Source organism: Pantherophis guttatus, chromosome 1 (genome assembly GCF_059756535.1).
Source record: "Pantherophis guttatus breed Tessera chromosome 1, ASM5975653v1, whole genome shotgun sequence".
In the NCBI taxonomy this organism is placed as follows: Eukaryota; Metazoa; Chordata; class Lepidosauria; order Squamata; family Colubridae; genus Pantherophis; species Pantherophis guttatus.
Genome location: NC_142063.1, coordinates 245,559,298 through 245,582,326, shown reverse-complemented (window position 1 = coordinate 245,582,326; position 23,029 = coordinate 245,559,298). Strand labels below are relative to the sequence as shown.

Sequence of the window (23,029 nt, the reverse complement as noted above, 5' to 3'; positions counted from 1 at the left end):
CTAAGTGCTATTGATACTGCTAAATACAGGAAAACATTGTTATCATCTTATGAAACAGATAAACAGTAAAGCTTTGAAAGCTGCAGGTTGTTCAGGAAGCACAGGTTGAGTCAGGAGTGGCAGCTGCATAATCTAGAATAATTCAAAAGCAGCTAATATCCCAGGCAGATGCTGGCTAAAATAGAGCCTAAGACAGATAACAAGGTTCCCTTCCTCCCTGTGTTATTTATTAACCCTCTGGAATCTGGCTGGCACCTCTATAGTTTGCCTGGTTAGCCATTGTTAAAATGAAGAGGGAACCCAACATGTGGCTCTGAACACAGGTAATGTTTAGATAAAACACATTCAAAGCTACATCTTTCAACACTATTTAAATGTTACTGAATATAAATAGTGAACCCCACATTCATTAAATTAGATAACATGATACATAATGCCTGTCTGTCTGTTTTCCACCTGAAAGAAATAGCAAATAGATTGACTAATCCCACTCTGGCCCATTTCCTAACAATAAGGAAAGCAGCAATAAGGAAAGCAGAAGATATCCAAGGGAAGAAGACTATAGGGCATTGAAAAATGGGGGGTCATCCCATGACTCCAATTACCTGTTCCCCTACCTTCCTTCTTAATCTCCAGATTAATACTGGTTGCATTGAAATGAATGGTCTTTCAATATTAGCTCATGAGATAGCATAAGCCTTTATTCTGATTTCCCCAAAGGCATCTGGTGAGAACAGAAGGTTGGACCAAGTGACCCTTTGCTTATATCCAGCACAATATTTTTATATTGGCTATATTGCTTAGTAACTAGGGGTTTTTTTTTTTGGACCGTGGAAAATATAGTAATGGAGAAGGAAAAAAGATAAAGGAGAAAACAATGTTATAACCCCAAATGAATGCCAGGCCTGCTAGTTCCTATAGTTTGCTTCCAAGAAAAATTTAGAGCAGCCTTTCTGCCTCCAGATATGTAAGACTACAACATCCATCTCCTAAACTAGCACATTAGTCCCGATCTTGAGAGCAAAGGGAGATTCATTTGAATCACCACATTTAGAGGGAGAAGGCTGTTACAGAGACGGCTAACACAAACATGGGAATATGGTCAGTTGCCAAATTGATGAACCCTTCACCCTAGCCTCAGCATGTGACTTTCAAATTTGCATATAATATTATGAAGACGCTTTCTTATCAGAGAGAAATCATCTACCGAGAAAAGAGAGATCTCCATTTGCTCCTGTAGCAAATTCTAAATCCCCAGGCAGTCTTTGTTTCTTTATTGTTTTAATGTGCATGTGCAGAAAATGTGATAACATTCTGGACATAATGCACAGTCTAGTTCATTCGTGTTTCTGAAATTAAACTGTCAAGAGCTATCTTCCCTGGTAGCATTTTAATGACTAATATTTTTGTCATAATGGCTTGCTAATGCCAATGAATAAAAGAAAAGACTATAGTGGTGCAGAGAACACTGATGGAAAATAAAATTTGAAATATTATAACCCCTGCTTTTTTTTTTTTTATCAGTGTATCAGTATTTTGCAGCAGCAAGTATCTGGGAATTAGTGTTCAAGTGTAAGGTGAAAGATAAGAAGCCTCTCCAATATTTCCACGGGTCCCACTCTTTGATTCTGCTTCCCATAATTATAGTATCATGCCTAAAGCATTCTAAAATAGTAACTTACACCAAGATGTTTCAAGCTGTGTTTCACAGAACTCCATAAAAACTTGATGAGACTAAAGGCAAAGGAAACCTCAATCCACCCAGACAGTTTTCCATCATTAGGGCTTTGCCTCTTGAGCCTGGATCCCGGGATTTTTTAATTTTTTAATAAACAGGTTTTACATTCTGAAAAAGTTTGAAAACTCTAAATTAGGCAACTGCTGCCAAGAGTCACCTCAGCTTCCTCTCCTGTAATTTGCTAACAAAGCCCCATTTCAAATAATAAGACATACCAATAAAAAAGCATTTTCTCTGGGGAAGATTAAAGATCTGTCAAAATCCATTCTGCTTATTCTCGTGACTCAAAATCTAGCATGAGGTTTTACCAATAAAGTGCCCCTTTCATGCCTTCCTGTTGTAAGTGCGAGCAAAGAGGAGACTTAATAGTCAGTAATCACCAATCTGCTCTGTGTTTTATTTTGTGCCATGGAGCCAGGATGGGACCTCTGCTCCATCACCCCAGAAAGCTCTTGAACGCCCATATTTATTTAAGCCTAATAATACCTTTTCTGCACATATTCAGATAATCATTCCAAAGCAATTTAAGCTCCGAGTCTCAGATTGACAGTGATGTCAGTATTAATTAATTTCCAAACTAGGTAGCTACTGTCTTAAAAATAAATACCAACTTATTTTAATTATACATCCTTATTAATAATTTGTGTACAGTACAACTCTTTCCATTTGCAGTAGCTCACACTTTAATTTGCTAGTGGATTTAAACTGTCTGCCCGGTCTTTAGAACAGAATTAAAAACAACACGTTTCAAAATCAATTTTGTTGCTTTAGGAAATGGGACTGTGTTCCACGATAACCTGATTCTTCTCTTTCAAGCAGAAACAGTTATACCTGAAGATTATCTGGTTGATCCACTGGCTACAAAGCACTACAGCATTGATCCCTCTGATTCAGCATTTAATTGCATGGGATCATTGTACTCTATGAGACAGAGTTCTGGAGAGGGACGGCACGGTGGAGGGTCATCGTCTTCCTGCAGTCATCGTTCTGCTCAAGTGGCTTCAGGAGGCCCATCAACCGCTACTCTGAGGCATCAAACATCAAGCCCAACCAGAAACGGAACCATTCTGGAAGGAAACAGAAATGGTAACATAACACTTTCCCCTTTCTTGTAATGATTTTATCACCTTGCTGATTTCTGTAGTCTTTATTTCAAGCTTCCTCTTGAGAAAGCAATTGTGTGTGCAGTAATTGCAATCAGATAACAGTAGGATTGTGGCAACAAACCTTGACCCCCCCCAACCTCTGGGCAGTAACTGTGCAAGGATGGAAACTCTGTGTAAAGTCTGCAGACATGCAGGGCTTATTCATGCAATCTAATGCACATACAGTAAGTCCATAGAAGTTATGCTTAGTGCTGGAACATAAACCCACACAAAGTACACAGTAACTGTATAAGTCACAATTATGACAGTAACTTTAGATTTCCCATTCAATTCTTTTGACTGCTCTGGTGAAAACAATGATTTAGGACTCTAATTTAGCTCCTTTTGCGTTTCATGTAATAGTGGAACATTTCTGAAGTTTGCATATTATTTCTTTCTTATAAACCAGATATCACCAAGATGTTATTTTATAAAGATGCTGGGCAGTACTGAATGTAGCCCTATCTATCTATGCTCTGCTCTGCTCTGAAGTTGGAAAAGGTAGAGTAGGAATCTCATACCTGGGAGCTACTAAAGATGCCTGATGGGGTCAGTTAAACATAATAGCTTAGAATAGCTTAGAATAACAGAGTTGGAAGGGATCTTGGAGATCTTCTAGTCCAAACCCCTGCTTAGGCAGGAAACCCTACAGCACTTCAGACAAATGGTTATCTAATCTCTTCTTAAAAACTTCCAGTGTTGGAGCATTCACAACTTCTGGAGGCAAGTTATTCCACTGATTAATTGTTCTAACTGTCAGGAAATTTCTCCTTAGTTCTAGGTTGCTTCTCTCTGTAATTAGTTTCCACCCATTGCTTCTTGTTCTACCCTCAGGTGCTTTGGAGAATAGCTTGACTCCCTCTTCTTTGTGGCAACCCCTGAGATATTGGAACACTGCTATCATGTCTCCCCTAGTCCTTCTTTTCATAAGACTAGACATACCCAGTTCCAGCAACCATTCTTTATATGTTCTATCCTCGAGTCCCCTAATCATCTTTGTTGCTCTTCTCTGCACTCTTTCTAGAGTCTCAACATCTTTTTTACATTGTGGTGACCAAAATTGGATGCAGTATTCCAAGTGTGGCCTTACCAAGGCATTATAAAGTGGTATTAACACTTCACGTGATCTTGATTTTATCCCTCTGTTTATGCAGCCTAGAAATGTGTTGGGTTTTTTGGCAGCTGCAGCACACTGCTGGCTCATATTTAAATGGTTGTCCACTAGGACTCCAAGATCCCTCTCACAGTCACAACTATTGAGCAAGGTACCACATATACTGTACCTGTGCATATTTTTTTTGCCTAAATGTAGAACCTTTTTCCACCATTGAATTTCATTTTGTTAGATAGCATCCAATGTTCAAGTCTGTCAAGATCCTTCTGTATCTTAAGCCTATTCTTATAATAAGACATGCATTGTTGATGTACCTATTTAACTTCCCTGCAAGCCCCCCCCCACCTTAATCTTATTATGGAAGAAAATAACATTGTAAATAAGAACATTTAAAAGTTCAGACATGAGATTCAGATATCAACTATCATTTGAAAATAATAAGCAACTTTTTTTCAAAATGAAGGAAAATTGGATCCTATTGAATGAATATAGTACTCCCCTCCCAGTCTACCTGTAAAATAGAGAGGGGAATCTCTAGCCTTTCAGAGATTGATGGGATCTATTATATCAGTTGAGGCTAATGGGGGATGAAATCCTTTCTGCTGTTTGAAGGCAGAAGGAAACTTATTAAAATAGGATTACCAAAAATCCAAATGGCCATTAGATGGCAGCAAAGAATTAGAGTTTTCTGTATTTTCTTATTCCACTGCCACCTATGTCTGTTTTTTTTGTAGCCAGGGTCTTGAATCAGACAATATAAACAGATATTATGAGGTCTTTGGTGCTGTCTGAGGTTGGTGGTTTTCTTGCAGGCGTTTCATTGCCAAACTAGGTAACAACATCAATGCACCAAACTCAGAGAACACCCAGGACCCCACACTTCAACCCTGAGCTACAAATATTCTCTTCTATTGGTTAAACAGATATTGTCCAGCTAAGGAGCAGATTTTGCTGCTACAATAAATTTCTCTCATTGGCAAGTGACCTGCCCCACAGCTTGTTCACACAATGTTCTTGCTAGATACATTTCCATCAGGAGGTAATCAATAATTAATCCTCAGACGAGATAAGAAACAGACTGGAATTATCCTCTCCCTACTCCTACTACCTACCATGCCTAAAATCCTAAACCACGAGGAAAGGGGTTGATAAAACAAGAGATAACTTCAGTATAAGAACCCAATGTTATCATTTAGCCTAATGGTAACAAGATTTTAAACTACATTTACGTATCACCAAAATTAATGCAACTTCTGACCAGATAAAATCAGTTTTGCTACCCAAGAGAAAACGTAAGTCACTAAAACTTAACTTTCCTAAAGGTACAAGCATCTTTTTAAAAAGAGAGTTAATCTGTTGTAGTGGTTAAGGCTTCAGGCTAGAAACTAGATTACTGTGATTTCTACACATAGCTATCATTGAAGCCTGCTGGGTGACTTTTGGCCAATCAGTTTCTCTCAGCCCTAAGAAGGCAAGAGCAAACCACTTCTGAAAAATGTTGCCAAAGAAAACTGCACAGTCACCAAGTTTAAATAATGATCTGAAGGCACATGCACACAAGATACAAGCATAACCCTAATACATTCTGCCTGGAGACTGGAATTCTGCTCCAACTCCCTTCTTGGAACACACAGGACTCAAGATTTCAGTTGGCACCACATTCAGAAGCCTGATCAGCGCAGCCCAAATCTCTTCTGATTTTCAGGCTGCCATGCACTGAGCAACAAAGGAGGCAGGAGAATTTCTCCTTGAACTGTGCGCTTTTAAATGGCAGGTGATATGCAGAAATGATGTGCTCATGCTGCATAGTGTTTTCTGGTAGTATGAAGGGGATCCATAATCTGCTGCAATGTGAATGCTATACCATTCTCTTACCTCCAGGGAAACTGAGTCCCAGGTGAGCAATCACACACCTATAAAGACAGAACAACCAGCTGTTTCTAAGCCATGAGCTGAGAAAGCAAGACAAAACAGATCTTGTTCACTAGGCCAAAGAGTTACATTGAGTAACTGCCCAAGAGATGGACTGAGAAAGTAAAATGGAAGAAGTTGACCAAAGCTTTAATTATTTGCAGCACTTCGGTCTTTAGGATTTGGCCTAGAGGAGATAGTCATTCCATTCATCAATACTAGCTGCTATATTTTCTGCAGAGTTGATTATGTTGACTCTTTCTTCTTGTGGTTATTGTAAGTCTGCAATTCCCATTCTTCAAAAAAAAAAAAAAAGGAAACTTTGAGAAGTTCATTGCATGGAGTGAAGGCACACTAAGATCAGTCACTGTGCTGTTCTTTACAGGGGGAGAAAAGCAGCATTAATATGGGAGCTCTTGAAATGCTGTGAGTCAAGTTGCTAAATTCTAACTTCATGCAGCTTCTGATTCCCAATAATAGGGGTGTTTATGTAAATCCAAATCTGCTAGTTGATGTTATCACGTTCTGTGTACACTGTTTAAGAATGGATAAATAGGTTCCCTTTCCTTTTGAAATGCTTTCTAAGTTTTTAAGCACCCCATAGTTCATTTACATTTTTCCTTCCCACCTGCCAAAGCCAGGAAATTGGATTCTATCTAAATTATGATCTTTATGGGTAATTATTGGTGGCAAACAGTCCTCTCTCTTTGTAATTTGAGTATTCTTTATCATCTTGATTAATTCTGATGACAAGTGCCCTAGGATACCTATGACATGTGAGAGATGAGATTGTTATTAATGTATTTAATCCCTGGTGTGAATAATTTCAGATGCATAAATGCAGGATTTATATACAGGAAGAACTCCTACAGCAAGAAAAAAAAAAGCAAAACAAAAAATAACTGCATACAATATTCATGAAGAAGAGTGGTGTCAACCAGTTTTGCATTCGTTCTGTTGACTATCAATTATAACTCAGTTCATGATGTTGAATTCAGTTTCTTAAAGTCTTTGTGATGCGAGTCCAAAATTCTCCTGGAAGGCCTTTTATGGAATTTATTTTCTGGGTTAGTTTATAAGCAAACAGCTGGGCTTATTTTGTTCATTTTTTTTTTTTGGCTTTTTTGAGTTTAACATTTAAAGCATGTAAATGCCAAATAGAGGAAATCTTAGGAGTAAGACTATCTTTATCAGTATATTGCAGAAATGGACCTTATGTTCATAAACCTTGATCACTGTAATCTCTTATAATCTCTATTTATTTAACACTTTACACTGTGCTTCTGGGTCTTTCACTTCTTAATAATATATTTGAGTCTCTTGGCTCTCCTGTACTTCATCTACTAGACATTTCAATTCCTCCATATCTCTCACACCCTTAATTTGTCTCTTACTTACTTACATTGTATAATGCTCTGTCAGACATTCTGATGCTGCTTTGTACAGCAGTAGTAGAGCAGAAACATAGAAAACTGCAATGTAGAATATCAGGCCATTGGTCTGCTTTTTTTCAGAACTGTTAACATTACCCAACACAGTTCTGCAGTCTCAAACAGGACAATGAGTTCCTGCTTTACAAAGAGAAGATGGAAATTGAATCTGGAGTCTTCAGTGGGCTGCTATCTACAGGGATCCTGCCCTTCCTTGACTCTTATCAATGATATACATCCATGCTGATATCCAGATAGTTCTTGTAGCGGACCACAGACCAGGCAGGCTAACGCAAAGTTAACCCTGTTACAATTCCTGAAGATATTTTGCATTAATGGCTACTCCATCTCCGGTTTTGTGCTAAAAAGTTAAGCTAGAGGTTTCCTGAAAATTGCTTTCCAGTAGCTACTTAGGATTGATAATCCAAATAGTATCATATAGAGGGCCACATAGCCAATTTGATGAATTGGAATTACGGAGAAGTCTATGGAAATACTTCTTCATTTGAATTTCAGTTAGTTCTTATCCCCTCAAGCTATCATGTGGGATAATTTGGGGATAAACTGACTTATTCACCTACATTATTTAACTAACATTATGTCCCATTGTCTAATCCTTTAACCTTCCATTCACTAGTTTAAGGCACCAAGCCAGAAACTGGGAGATTGTGAGTTCTGGTCCAGTGTTTGGCATGAAAGCTAGCTGGGTGATTTTGGGTCACTTGCTCTCTCTCAGCCTAACCCATCACACAGGGATATTGTTGTGGGGAAAATAGGAAGAGAAAGAAGTATTAGGTATGTTTGCCACCTTGAGTTATTTATGAACATTATAAAGACTAGATAAAAATAAATTTAAAATTAAATTCTCCCCAGATGCATACACATAAGCACACCACAGATATAAGAACAACTAAGCAGGTATCATTTAATCTTGTGCCATCTGGCACTTTAAAAGAGGAGTAAACAAAAAGGGAAATGCTCAGGAAAAGAACAGAGCTCAGAGACAACAACTAAAATGTATAATTCTGCAGTCTCAGAATAAAAACAAAAATGCACTGTCATTCCAAAATGCTTTATTGCTTTGATTAAATGCCAAATGACCTTAATCTGCCCAGGTTCGATGCCATTAAAATGTATGTCCACCTTATTCATCATTGTGCTGTTTAGTAGCTCTCAAAAGAGGAAGTCATTACTTCTAAACCAGTAGTGGGTTCCACCTACCTTTGCTACCGGTTCGGAACTGGGAGCGTGCGCGTGCGTACTCTTGCTTCACTCATGCATGGCGCTTCTGTGCATGCGCAGAACTTTCTGCGCATGCACAGAGCGTCCATGATGATGTCCAGGCAGGTGGGTGGAGCCTCCCATCACCACCACTACCGGTTCGCCAGAACCGGGGCGAACCGGTAGAAATCCACCACTGATCTAAACTCCTGGTTACAAAGGCATAAAACCAGAAATGATGCAAAGGGTAGGCCTGTCTCTCGCGTAATGTTTCCTTTCCTTTATATTGTTGAAGGAAAATATTGATGAAGCAAATATTGACGAAAGGAAAAGTGCAGCCATGACTTATCCAATAATGAGAAACAGAGAAAAGGATATCATTGTCAGGACTTTCTGAATTTGTCAGCTGCCAGGTTCTAGTTTCACACGCACTTTATCAGATCGGGGGGAGGGAGGGGGGAGGGATAGAGATACTCAAAGGACAGGGGATTTCCATGCTCTCCTCTAAAATATAATAGACAACACCATAGAAATGGTTTACTTTTCACCATGTGAACTGCAGCCAATTGAGATTATTCCTTAGTTTAAATGACATGTTGATTCCATGATTTACTGAAATCTTATTTTGCCTTTTTGATGGCTGTTTTGATCAGTTACCTGTGGTGCAGTGGTGAGTTGCCCCCGGTTCTATAGAACCGGTAGTAAAACTGGTGGGAGGCTCCGCCCACTGACCCCGACATCATCAAAATGCTTCTGCACATGCGCAGAAGTTTCTGCGCTTGCACATGGCCCCGTTGCAAACCGGTAGTAAAGATAAGTAGAACCAACCTCTGCTGTGATGATATTAGCTGGGGTTATTTTATTTATTTATCATATTTTTATAGTCGTTCATCTCAGGTGGTGACTCTGGGTGACGGACATAATAAAACAATTCAAATATCTGAACCCATCAATAAAAACAAAATGGTGAGATTTCGTTATTGATAGAAGCATATGAGTTCTGGACAAAGTCCATGAGTTTCACGCTTAAAGTTCAGAAAATATTAATGTCAAAAAATGGAACAGGATAATAACAAGTAGGATATGGGGATAGGATCAAAGCGGAGTTATGAAATAGATGTTTTGCACGCATGATGCAGAATTTGGTATTTACTATTTTCAATCAACAACTTGGTAGCTAACATCTTTTTTGTTTCATGTCACAAGAAATGGAAGCATTTATAGCTGATCTGCCTTTCTACTTCTTCTCCCATCCTATTAGCATCTTTCTTTTATATGTACTGATCTGGAATCACACAGAGAACAATGGAAAAGCAAATGCTAAAGATTTATTTGGTAATCAAATAAGAAATGAGAGAAGTGACAAACTAACTGCAACGATGTTATAACTATAGCATTAAAACAGAAAAATAAATGTGCAAGACATATTGTACATTTATCAGACAGAGATGAACACAAAAAGTAACATGGTGATGGCCCTATAAATAACACATGTCCACTTGGATTACCTTAGATGGACTATGAAAAGATCTCAGTCCCAATTGGGTTGCCATAGCAAAAGATTGAATGAAGCTGTCATTTCATATATTATCTGAATTTCAACATTATCTGGATGAAAATGACAGTGAAGTGATAAAGTGAAAATGATCTACACTGAATGCAAGTTCCTTGGAATTTAATTGCAAGAAGATATGAAGTGGCAATAAAGCAAAATATGTATAAAAATCAATGGCTGAACTAATTTAAATGTTACTGCTTTTTAGATACGTTGAAGGTGTAGAATTGCACTTCCACCAAACACTAAGAAAGATCCTATCAGAAGAAATTATAGACTGTGTTCACACAAGGAAATCCATGGTTTAATTAACCATAGTTAACTAATTCAACCTAATTGATTGGATTCACATAACATACTACGCCATGATCTGCCACAACCATTTGTGAGAAGAGAAATATATCCATTGGGAAGTTGCAGGTAGTAAGGCCTAGGAGTGGGCTTGCAGGCCTCACTGAATCAAAGTTGTAAACTAACATAATTGCAAAATATACCAGGCATATTTCTAATGTGCTGACTTGTGTGCTGCATTTTCTGCAAAGTACGTGGCTTTGAGATATATTTGGAATCAGAACATTGAAACTGTGAGAAATAGGGAACTGAAAGTAGACGATGGATAGAGGTTTGAGATGTACATGGCAGTGATGAAATGTAAAATTTGATACTACCGGTTCTGTGGGCGTGGCTTGGTGGTGGTGGGGTAATATGACTGAGTGGGCATGGCCAACTTTTTTTTTTTTTACTTTTAAAACCATTTTTTCTACAACCTCTTCAGCTGAAGAGGTTGTAAAAAAAGTGCTTTTAAAGCCTCTGACGATCCCAGCTGACTTGCCTGATCGGCAGAGGCTTTCTTTTTTTTTTAAAAGCCTCTGACAATCTCAGCTGACTTGCCTGATCAGCAGAAGCTTTTTTTTTTTTTTTAAAGCCTCTGACGATCCCAGCTGACTCTGGGGTTGGCAGAGGCTTTTTTTCGTTTTAAAAACATTTTTTCTATAACCTCGTCGGCCAAAGAGGTTGTAGAAAAAATGCTTTTAAAAATTAAAAAAAAGCCTCTGATGATTGCGCGACTCAGCTGGGCAATGAGGGGGGGCAGGGATTTTTTCTACCGGTTCTCTGAACCACCCGCCTCCATCGCTACCAGATCGGGCGATCCAGTCCGAACCGGGTGCATTTCACCCCTGGTACACGGGTGTTTTCAGACAGTGACGGTCAGTAAGAATGTACGAAAGAATAAGAAAGTGAAACTATGGAATGTGTATGTCAGTAAAAAAGAAGGTATAAGAAATGTGGCTTGAGATGAGAATGGTGTCCTTTGCCCGATAGCAGTCCTTGCAGGACCTGCTATGTGACATTGGAACCCATTGCAATGGCTTAATAATGTAAGTTTTGTTGTAGAATTGCATTTCTATGATGGCTGTTCATGTTCCAAATTGCTCATGAATAAACCTCTGAATCTTAAAGTAAGATTTATTGCTTCTGGTTTCCACTTTGGGTTTTTTATTGGGGCATTTTTACGACACATTTTAGGTTGGTATATCAACCATAGACATTAATAGATGGGTAAGTTGCAGCCTTTCAGTTATTGCTGAATTAAAATGCTCAGCACCCTTCATCCTTAACCACTGAATGCCTAAACCAGGGATGAAATGCTCCCGGTTCGGACCGGATCACCCGATCCTGTAGCAATGGAGGCGGGTGGTTCGGAGAACCGGTAGCAAAAATCCCTGCCCCCCCATTGCCCAGCTGAGCCGCGCAATCATCAGAGGCTTTTTTTAAATTTTAAAAAAATTGGAGACTTTAAGATATGTGGACTTCAACTCCCAGAATTCCCTATCCATCATGGGAGTTGAAGTCCACACATAGCATTTTCGTTATTCCTGGAGCGCTACAGGTTCCTTACCTTTGCTTAGGCTGTAAAGCAGAGATTGATCATTGTTTTCAGGCTCTGGATTCTTCCTCCAAATTATCTGAAACCTTGTGAGATCCCTTATTTCAGGACTCTTCCCCACAGTTTAAATCTTGTGTCATTATAGCTATTTAAAAATCCATATAAAATAATTTAATTTGAAGGAATGACATTAGTGCATTGCCAAGAGCAGATTTTCTAGGCTGGTATCTTTGGATGTATTGGGATTACAATTCCCAGAATTCCCAGCCAGTCATTCATGGTAATTCTGGGTAGGAATTTTGAGTTGAACTTTAAAACAGGATGGACAGCTTAGAATTCTCTAGAAATGTTGGTCTGTGACTTCTGCAATGCCTTTTGTGTTTGCCTCTATTAGCTGATGGAACTGAAATCTCCAGGGGCTTGGAGACACCAATGCTAGTTGGAACATTTCTGGAGGGTGCAGAATTGGGGAAAGTTTCTATAGAGGAGGGAGAGAAAGAAAAAAGAAGACACAAGCCTTTTCTATGGAATTTGGATTTCATTCACATCCCCCACAATTATTAGTACCGAAGAAATTCAACAACCAGTGACATTTGGCAAGGATATAAAATGTGGGCTTGTCAAGGTTTCTTCTGGAGCATTAGGACATCTGCATTCTCAACATTATGGAATCATGGCCATCTGGGGGTGGGGGTGGGGGTCTGTGCAAGAACAACAAATGACATGTAAATCATGCAGAATATACTGTATACTTGTATCAGATATCACAATATAGATTACATAATTAGGTTACTTGCACAATATCATGCTATACATACTGTGTTTTTGATGTTATTTCGACTTGTAATAATGCCTATAACAATACTGCTTGTTCCTGAATGCAACATAACTTACGTTTCGAACTTGTCCCGATCTGGTTGTTTATAAAAATAGAGCCTTGGACTGCATTAGTTGTGAAAGGAATAACTTTATTAAAGCCAAGTGGTTACAAGATAGAAAAAGGCAGATCTGAGGCTTGAGCACTGAAAACTGCCTATTTGCTTTCCCCTTTCCCAGGTCCCCACCCCTGCGACTATTCCCCGGGGTCCAATTGGACTAAAAACAAATAGTTTTGGTAATGGTTCTGACATTTGGTGGGCTTAGTGATGTTCCGCATTGCATTCCCATGGTTGTGAGCTTGTATCCGGTTGGCCGATCTCTCCCCCTGCCCCAGGATTTATGATACTCTGGCATCAGCAAAGCAGCAGTGAAGCGAAGCAGGATGGCAGCACTGACATTATGTTTCCTTGCTGTGCGTTGTTCAAAAATTAACAGGCATTAACATTATAAAAATGCATTTATTAAAAACCTTCTTATTAAGTTCGGACAATAGGCTCGGCCATGTTTTGTTTAATGATGACTCATTGGTTAACCATAACCGATTGCGTTCATACAAAATGGTCAGCTTTGAAACATGCTTTAAAATTTACAGAGGTTGAGTTCAGACGCTATATTAAATCAAATCCAAAGAAACTTTATTACAGCTTAAAATGACATGCAAATCAGTGGTGAAATCCACATTTTTTTTACTACCGGTTCTGTTGGCGTGGCTTGGTGGGCATGGTGTGGCTTGGTGGGTGTGGCTTGGTGGGCATGGCAGGGGAAGGATACTGCAAAATCCCCATTCCCTCCCCACTCTGGGGCCAGCCAGAGGTGGTATTTGCCGGTTCTCCAAACTGCTCAAAATTTCCGCTACCGGTTCTCCAGAACCTGTCAGAACCTGCTGGATTTCACCCCTGATGCAAACACAGTCATTGTATCAATGAACCTAGTTACATAGATTTCAAATTGTTTGGTATGGCTGCTTGCAGCCGACACACTACTGTTGAAACGGTGAATGAATTGTTATGTGTTATTGTCTCCCACTAATTGTTGCTTCACTCCTACAGCCTCCAGTCCATCTCCAGAAAGACAGGATGCCACAAGACCCACAAGCAAAAATCCTTTGACCTGGACTGTTGATGACGTGGTATGGTTTGTTAAAGATGCAGATCCTCATGCTTTAGGACCCCACGTGGAACTCTTCAGGAAACATGTACGTAGAAGGCTTTCTGCGATAAAATGACAGGATCCAATTTAACCTTCTAGCAAACTGCTTTGGCCTGTACTTGAATCAATGTAAATTGAAATTGAAATGGACAGCTGACAAACATTAGACAAAGTGACTCTTCCTCCAGGCAAATAGAATTAATCTAGGGCAGTGTTTCTTAACCTTGGCAACTTGAAGATGGGTGAAGTTCAACTCCCAGAATTCCCCATCCAGCATGGGGTATTTTGGGAGTTGAAGTCCATGCATCTTCAAGTAGTCCATGCATCTGAAGTCCATGCATCTTCAAGCCAGCAGGGGGAATTCTGGGAGTTGAAGTCCATGCATCTTCAAGTAGCCAAGGTTGAGAAACACTGAACCCGGATCTCACGTACAACTTGATGGCACTCATATCTTAGAGAGCCTGAGGTGAGGCTTGGATGGATTCAGAGAGGATCTAAAGCTTGTTGTTAGTGCTACAGCTAAAGAGGGACTCCAGGGCCAGGCAGCCTGCCACTGAGGGTCAATTGTAGGAGAACTGAATGGCAGAACCATCTTTTTATGCACTCCCCAGAAATACCACTTCCGTCGCTGTGGGAAAAAGTCTGCTGAAGAGCTAGCTGCTAGACTAATGGGCTGATCTTGTTTGGCTTTTCGTTTTCAGTCAGAAGAGTATCCAACAACTAGGCTTGCTAGCATTTTTGTAAAATAACAATCCTTTGTAAGAAAGATGAGAAATCAAAGATACCTTGGTTTTAAATCCTCCCCCCACCCCGGCACTCGCTTACCTCCTGCTTATAATTCAGTCAGCTTCGCAGGGAAACCTACAAGAGGTCTAGTGGTTGATTAAAACTATCACTGCATTCAGCTCAATTATGCCTTTGAATTACTCATTTCTGAGCAATTGTTAACCTTCATAACTAAACTGGATTAACAAGAAGACACCAGAGGTGAGAGACAAGTGATTACTCCATTAACCTTAACCACAGTTTTCAGCACGTTAAATCATTTTAAAGTGCAGGTGCATCATTTAAACTGATGTCCTGAATGCCACTGACATTCCCAGCTCCTGACTTCCCTTCCTTGCATTCAGCTAATTTGACATGCCACCACTGTCCAGTGAGAAGAATTATTCATTTAACTTATCACAATGAAGAGAGATCAGCAATGTATATACCGAAAACAACATCTGTGACATCAACACTGTGTTTCTTAATTAAGGCATGCTTCATTACTCTTGGGATGGCTGACTTTCACCAGATCCTAAATCCCTACATTTGGTAGACATTCCTTGCCCGCTGGGCCGACCTATGCACTTTCAAGGGAGAAGTAGAACAATAAAAGGAAAGTTGGGGCTGGATTTAAATATTGGCTGAGTGCAACAGGCTTCCTTTGGTCGCAGCTTAGGTTATGTAAACTCTGCCCTTATTGTTTCTAAGCCAGGATTTATAGCTTAGTATATTGTATAAACACAATTGCTTGTGGTTTGTTCAACAAGCTGTACGTAAAACAAATTGTGCTTGAGTGTGGAAACAGTGTTCATGGGTACAGTTAAAAATTGAAGCCATCAGGCTAACTAACAAATAAGAAAGCCAACCCAAAAATGAGATTTTGATGCAACAGAATTCTCAATGAATTCTGATTTGGGACCAAAAAATTAATACAGAAGAGAAAGTGCGGCTTTTGAATGAAGACAGATTTACCCTATTCATTCAGAACTGGACGCTGAGCTTGTCGATCGAAAGGTCTGCAGTTCAGCAGTTTGAATCCCTAGTGCCACGTAATGTGGTGAGCTCCCGTTACTTGTCCCAGTTTCTGCCAACCTAGCAGTTTGAAAGCATGTAAAAAAATGCAAGTAGAAAAATAGGGGCCACCTTTGGTGGGAAGGTAACAGTGTTCCATGCGCCTTTGGCATTTAGTCATGCTGGCCACATGACCACGGAGATGTCTTTGGACAGTGCTGGCTCTTTGGCTTTGAAACGGAGATGAGCACCGTCCCCTAGAGTCAGGAACGACTAGCACAGATGTGTGAGGGGAACTTTTACCTTTACCTCAGAACTGGATCTGCCTCCTCCGATGATGCATAGAACTGAAAGCATATGTATTTGTTACGACCAAACCATCTTTGTATGGATTATTTTAACTTTATTTCCAATTAGTTTACCCCTTACCTTAATAGAGTGATTATACTGCTGGGCAGAATAAAGTTTGCCTTCTCAGTTGTTTTAAAAACAGAGCAAAAGGGAAAAAAAGAGACGGCAAAGCAATCCTTCCATTTCTGTTCAATTACCAAGCAGAATGTTTTACACTTTAAGAAGCCACAGCAAAGTCAGCCTTGTGATTTAAAGCTTGTTTGCATTGGTTAGTGGGTTCTTTCGGAGAGGTTTACACCACTCTTGAAATATTAAACCTGACAGTCAGTGTTCACAGGATTAGATTGTAATAAAGCAACATGAAATGTTTCCAGTTGCTTTATACTTTTGCAGCCTCACAGCAGAGTTTGAGAAGCCAGTGCATCTTATGAGCTCCGGTGGCCATTATAAACCACCCCTGAAATGATTAATATAGTTCAGCTTTATAACTGAACCAAGCCTATGATGGAAGAATTTGTACTCAATCACTGCCTGGCGTGCTGTTTCTGCTTTACAAAAATCTCCGGAGCTTTTTACGTTAACCCCAGATTGCTGGATGTTATTTAGCCGTACTTTGGATTGCAACGCACCCTAGCTTTTCTAATTGGTGCAATATACCCTTAATGAAGGAGATCCCAGCAAGTGAATCATGGAGAGGAGGATCTGAGGAATACATTCTTTTTACAAGAAATGTGGGGTTTTAGGACAATGCACGATCCTCCTGGTTGTGGGAACTTATTTCCTGCCTCTGTGCCTGGGCTCTGGAACTAGCTGGTAACGGCCCCTTGTCCTTCCTGTTTTTACTAGGGGTTGCAATCTCCCATTTCACGAAGAGGACAATTTTTGCACTGTGAATATTGTCCCCAAATTCTTTCAACTTTAATAGAAGCTGCTCAGCTTTTACTGGCCAGGCATGTTTCGTGTCTGGTGAGAACCATGAGACTTGAACTGAAGTCTCCATCCTTTCTACCTGATTTCAGACACAGAACACATAAAAAGGGGACAGAGGTTCAGTAGTGCAGCCAAGGTTGCCATCTTGACTTTTTTTGATATCTCCTGCAAAGATCCTATAAGACGCAGGTTTTATAGTTCATATTTGAACTGTTTTGCTTTAGTGCATTAGTTAATGTCTTTTCCTTTGCTGTTCATAGTCATCTGAGTCTGACTAAGAGCATAAGAGCCGTGGTGGCACAGTGGTCAGAATGCAGTACTGCAGGCTAATTCTGTCGGCTGCCAGGAGTTCAATTCTGACCGGCTCAAGGTTGACTCAGCCTTCCATCCTTCTGAGGTCGGTAAAATGAGGACCCAGATTGTTGGGGGCAATATGCTGACTATATAAACCACTTAGAGAGGGCTGTAAAACACTATGAAGCAGTATATAAATCTAAGTGCTATTGCTATTGGGGGCTTGAAGAAGTTCCCATCCCTGTTACTTGATTTGTTAGTTTGTAGTTGCTGCTGCTGTAAAAGATCATATCTCCTTGTGACTATGTAGTCCTCCAAGAACAGACATCTGACACTGGCTCTGTACTTGGAGGACTTGTTGGAAGTTGGACCATCAAGAAAATCAACAGCTGCTTCTGAAATTTGACTTCAGTTTAGGCTTATGCTCACATGTTTAGTGCTTGTCTCTTCATGGTGGTGGTGTTTCATTATTCAGTGATCTCGTTATTACTTTTGTGTTCATTTACATTTTTATGGAAGGTATTTTAATGTTGTATTCTGCCAGATGTTGCATGGCATAGCAGGTTTCATGAACGTATTTTAAATAAATAAATTCACCAGCACTTCAGTTAAATAGATCCAATTCTGGAATGGTAGAACATTTGGGAATTGAGGTCCTACTTTGTTGAATTTCTCAAAAATGTTTAGTATCGTCAGAGAGGTGCAGGTCAATTCTTTCTACAGCATTGCAGCAAATTGTTTTATTTCTTCTGCAAACACAGTTCCAAATTATGATTTATGCTTTTCATTCCGTCTTCTGTCTTTCTTTTTGTATTAGGAGATTGATGGCAATGCTCTCTTGCTACTGAAAAGTGACATGATCATGAAATATTTGGGTCTGAAGCTGGGACCAGCACTCAAACTCTGTTATCACATCGATAAATTGAAACAAGCCAAGTTCTGATGCTTTTTTAAAAGACCGAACAATTCCAATATAAATCAAGGAAGTAGATGAAAGGTAACAAGTTGCCTTATGGGAAGATAATCCATTTTCAAGCTGCTTCTCCTCTGTTTTGTACTGAGAACTTGGCCTTTCTAAAAGTGTTCATCTTCACCATTTTAATTCTACGAAGCGGGGGGGAGGGCTGACGTGTTTTGCTGATTTGTGTGAATACTTTTCCAAAAAAAGGTATACAATTATAATTATTTTGTATTATTCATATTGTTATTGTTAATATTATTATTAAGCCCTATTTTTGTAATCATAAAAGAAAAATTGTACGCTAAAAGATCTTCCCTACTTTTTAGAAAAGGAGAAATTTGAAAAGCTTTAGGAAACCTTCTTCTGGGCTGCTTCACTTAAGCCTGGCCATTACATCTGGCCATGTCAGGTGACTTGCCTTATGAATTTGCTATCAAGAGTCAGAGCACTCTCATATCACGTCAAACAGAGTGGTTTTCAATTGGAATCAATGAATGCATTTAGCTGCCAGTCATCAATTGTAGTCTAGCAACATTTATGCTTCTGCGAACAAACTCATAATCTAATTCTTTTGTGTAACCACACATGCATTCCTTCAACAGGAGACCCATCTATATATTGCCCAGTGATCTGGGAGGATCACAGAATATACTGGGAATAAGAAGATAAAAATTGTGCATTTACTTGGTGATACACTGCGAATTTAATCATTTTACGTGGCATTCAGCCTGTAAACCGACTGAACAGCTAACTGTACGCTGTTCTCCAGGTTCTTCCTTGCTACCCTGAATCATATGCTTTCCTACATAGTCATCAGCATGAAGGTTTCAGTAATGTGATTTTGGATATCCAGGAGCATGTCGGCAACAGATTGTTTTATAACATGATAAGTATACAACATGTCACCAGTTGAAAATAATGAGGAAATATCCCTTCTCTAGTCTGCCCCCAAAATCTAGGACATTACAGTAATGTAGAAACCCACAGTTTCTTTAACTCTTGACTGCCCAAGCTCTAGATCAAAGGACGTGACCAAATATTCATACTTCATAGAACTGCTCCATCCTCTTTGAAAATGTTATGTGACAATTGTTAACATCACTGGAACAAAAGTCACAGATGCTAATTTGCTTAGTCATTCTTTGGTGGTTAGCTGGCTTACCAAAGCTGTCCTGAATGTGCAGAGAAACAGACTGCAAGGAGCAAGAGGTCACATATCTCCCAAAGCTTTGAAGTGAACAACATCTGCCTGCTCCAAGCTTGAAGTAACTCAAGGGAAGTATATATTTTAGCAACTTGTAATAGAAAGATTGCTTGTTGCTGGCCAGGAACCATTACCAGTGATTGCTTAGCAGTCAAATTTGTAATCCACTCTGAGCCACATTTTGTACCAACTTTGATGTGATTTGGTTAACTAAAATAATACTGCAGTTAATTATTTGATGCGTGCATGGTGATCATAGGTTGATTAGATAAGAGCCAGGAAACCTACAAATTTGTATCCAATTAACTGAACATATTATGTTATACTATGGTATTATGGGAAAACTGTCCGGTGGTTTGCACTATTTTGAAAACTTGAATTATTTCAGTAGAAACAGGAGTATTTCTCTCTCTTATCTGAAGTATTCTGTTTTGTCACAAGAGGATTTGATGTTAATCAACTCCAGTCTTGAGCTGTGATAGCATCATTGCACTCTAAAGAGCAACTTTCCCTTGAGTGATATCTCACCTTTAATCAAATATGGGTTTATAGCTTCCACTCTAATCAACCCTTCCTGCTGCAGATTGTGCTTCTACTTTTCACATGTAGAAGAGAGTTTTTGGATTGATACCAGAACAGCAAATGAAAGTCCTACGGTCAGGAGTTTGGGATAGGAAGCCCACGAACCAAACAAATTTCTTGACCAACAATTTTCCTTCTTGGCCTGGTCCTATTCTGCAAGTATTGTGTAATTGGAATGAGGGGGGCACCCCACACAGATAATGCATCAGGAACAGTGGTGGGATTCAGCCAGTTTGCACCACTTCGGGAGAACCGGTTGTTAACTTTTGAGCAGTTTGGCAAACTGGTTGTTGGAAGAAATCATTAGGGCAGAGAACCGGTTGTTAAATTACTTGAATCCCACCACTGATCAGGAAGAAAGGTAAAATAATTAAACACTGCACTCTAGAAGAAACATACATTATCATTAATTTTATCTTGTGGCTGAAATTACAAAAATTGCATTAATCATCAACAGATGTGTTATCCTATACAGTTGTACTACATGTCTGCCATTATTCCATCTACATTGCTACATCTGATAAACCGTGGGAGAAGGTGAGAACAAGATCTTTTAAGTGATAAATTGGAAAAATTGAATAATACCTTGTTTTTCTCGGTTTAAAAATTGTGTGTAAGTACATCTCAGAGAAAAAATATTGGGAATATTGGGAATGTATCGGGAATATATATTGGGAATACATTACAGTTATTCTAACCTTTTTGTTTAGATTAACATAATCTCAAATACCCTGGAAATATTCAGAGTATTGGTGTCCAAAAAGAGAACAGATACATATATTCTTATTGTTATTAACTTGAATAATGTTACATCTTGTTGCTGCAAGGCATGGACTTTTCTACATGCATCAGATGTTTTACAAATAGGGAAAGAGGCCACTTGGAGTTTGTCACATGCACAATGTCAGCATATCCACAACTACTGGTCCTTAGAGGTCCATAACTTGGCATCCTGTTAGCATAATTGCAGGATGGGTCCCACAGGAACCTCCCGCTTGCAAACGAGCAGTTGTCTTTCAGAATCGTCTTATTATGGTTAGATCACCTTCTCATTAGACTGGAGGTATATATATATATATACATATCTTGATCTCTAGGGGTTTAAACTATTTTTGTAAGCACATTTAAATCAGGTCAAGCCCTCTGAGGTTTGGTCAATTAAACTGAAATACATATGTGAATAAGCTTAACAGTGTATCCAATAACTGAAGAAGTAAGCTCTGAGGTGGCATAGAGGATTAATTCCTTTAACTTGAAAATTTGGGAACACACGAACAAGATATTTGTACAGTTGTACAGTTAAGCACAATTCTTGCTTTTTAAGACAAAATTGTTCTGTTTCATCTGAGTGTATATAGAGTTGAATATAACTGTACTGTTGAATTCTGCAATCCCATGACAATCTTGTCTCATTCTTACTCCTCAATGGGGACATGATTTTGTCCTTTAAGTGCAATTCTTTGTTCTGTTTCATGGAAATAACCATATGTAAATATTGTTCCTCTTCAACAAGCATTCAATTTTCATGAAGATGTCTCCCATTTTGATGAATCCTTGTGATTTTTTTTATGATTAATCAAGATATCCACCTCATTATGTTAGCTTATCCCACATTAAAAGGCTGTATTGGTTCCTCTGAATTTAGAGTTTATTTTCTTTCCCCCCCCCAACCAATGAATGACTCACAAGTCTGAGCTGCACCACAAAACCACTTTTATGGATCTGTTGCCATTTACTCATAGCTCATAGTGGCTGCCAGCCTTTCCCACCTATTGTGTCACTGTACAATTCTGTGCATGCTTATTTGAAAATAAAGTCTATTGAGCTGAGGGCAGTAAATTCTGAAGAAATATGGATTGGATTTCTGTGCATGAACCTTGCATATAAAATGACTACCTCTCTAAATACATATGGGGCAGTGCCATTTAGATGCCCTTAAAATAAAAAAAAATCAGATGCACATAATATCATAAACTGGATTTATGGCTTTGAGCACTCAGTCATTAGTAATAGAAGATGCGAGAGAATTGTGTAGATGCTGGTGCAGTAATTAAGATGGCTTAACTTTGAGATGGATGCAGCTGAAAATAACCCAGGTTCACATATTTCCATAAGGCATGTTTTTTCTTAACCAGGGCTTGTTGTATAAATTATCAACCATGCACATGGTTTGATTCACACAACATGCTAATAAAAATAATCTAGGAAATCACACTGCTGTACCCAACTATGGAAAGATAATTTTTACAATTACACATTGCCAAACATTGGTGTATTTGCTTCCCTTGCCTTCCAGAGCAGGAGTGACATTACAGATAGTCCTTGACTTACAGCCATTAGTTTAGTGACCGTTCAAAGTTACAACCACCCTGGAAAAAGGGAGCTATAACTGGTCCTCGCATTTACAACTGTCACAGCATCCCATGGTCATGTGATCAAAATTCAGGAAAAGGGCAACTAGGATATATTTATGACGGATGCAGCATCCTGGGGTCATGTGATAACCTTTGCAACGTTCCCAGCCAACTTCGGACAAGCAAAGTCAATGGGGGAAACTGGATCTGCTTAATGACCTGGTAATTCACTTAATAACTGCAGTAATTAGCTTCACCGTGCAAAAAAAGGTCATAAAAATACAGAATGACTCCCTTAACAACCACCTTGTTTAGAAATGGAAATTCTGGTCCCAACTGCCGTTGTAAGTCAAGGACCACCCGTACTGCAATTATCCTTACAGCAGAAGATGGTATTATGTATGTGTTTACTGATCAGCTCATTAGCCCTGTTCCACCGAAATGAGCAGCACTTAATCTGTCTTCAGACTATCCATTCATTGGTGGCTCTTGAATGCAAAACAAAGGAAATACACCAGGTTACACTTCTATTATCACAATGAAA

The 23,029-nt window shown here is 39.2% G+C and overlaps 1 protein-coding gene across 3 annotated transcripts in view; it reads left to right on the top strand.

The window, feature by feature from the left end:
* SCML4 (Scm polycomb group protein like 4) overlaps nucleotides 1-21,763 on the top strand; it is a 76,453-nt gene extending 54,690 nt beyond the window's left edge. Inside the window, exons 6-9 of one of the 3 annotated variants that reach the window (XM_087882627.1) lie at nucleotides 2,558-2,824; nucleotides 13,931-14,076; nucleotides 18,202-18,381; nucleotides 18,948-21,763. In XM_087882627.1, the coding sequence (XP_087738753.1) occupies nucleotides 2,558-2,824; nucleotides 13,931-14,076; nucleotides 18,202-18,327 (539 nt within the window). In that variant the 3' untranslated portion in view covers nucleotides 18,328-18,381; nucleotides 18,948-21,763. Of the gene's footprint in view, nucleotides 1-2,554; nucleotides 2,825-13,930; nucleotides 14,077-18,201 lie in introns of all 3 variants that reach the window. The other 2 variants (XM_087882626.1, XM_034409112.3) reach the window with 2 other exon arrangements.
* The last annotated feature ends 1,266 nt before the right edge of the window (nucleotides 21,764-23,029 follow it).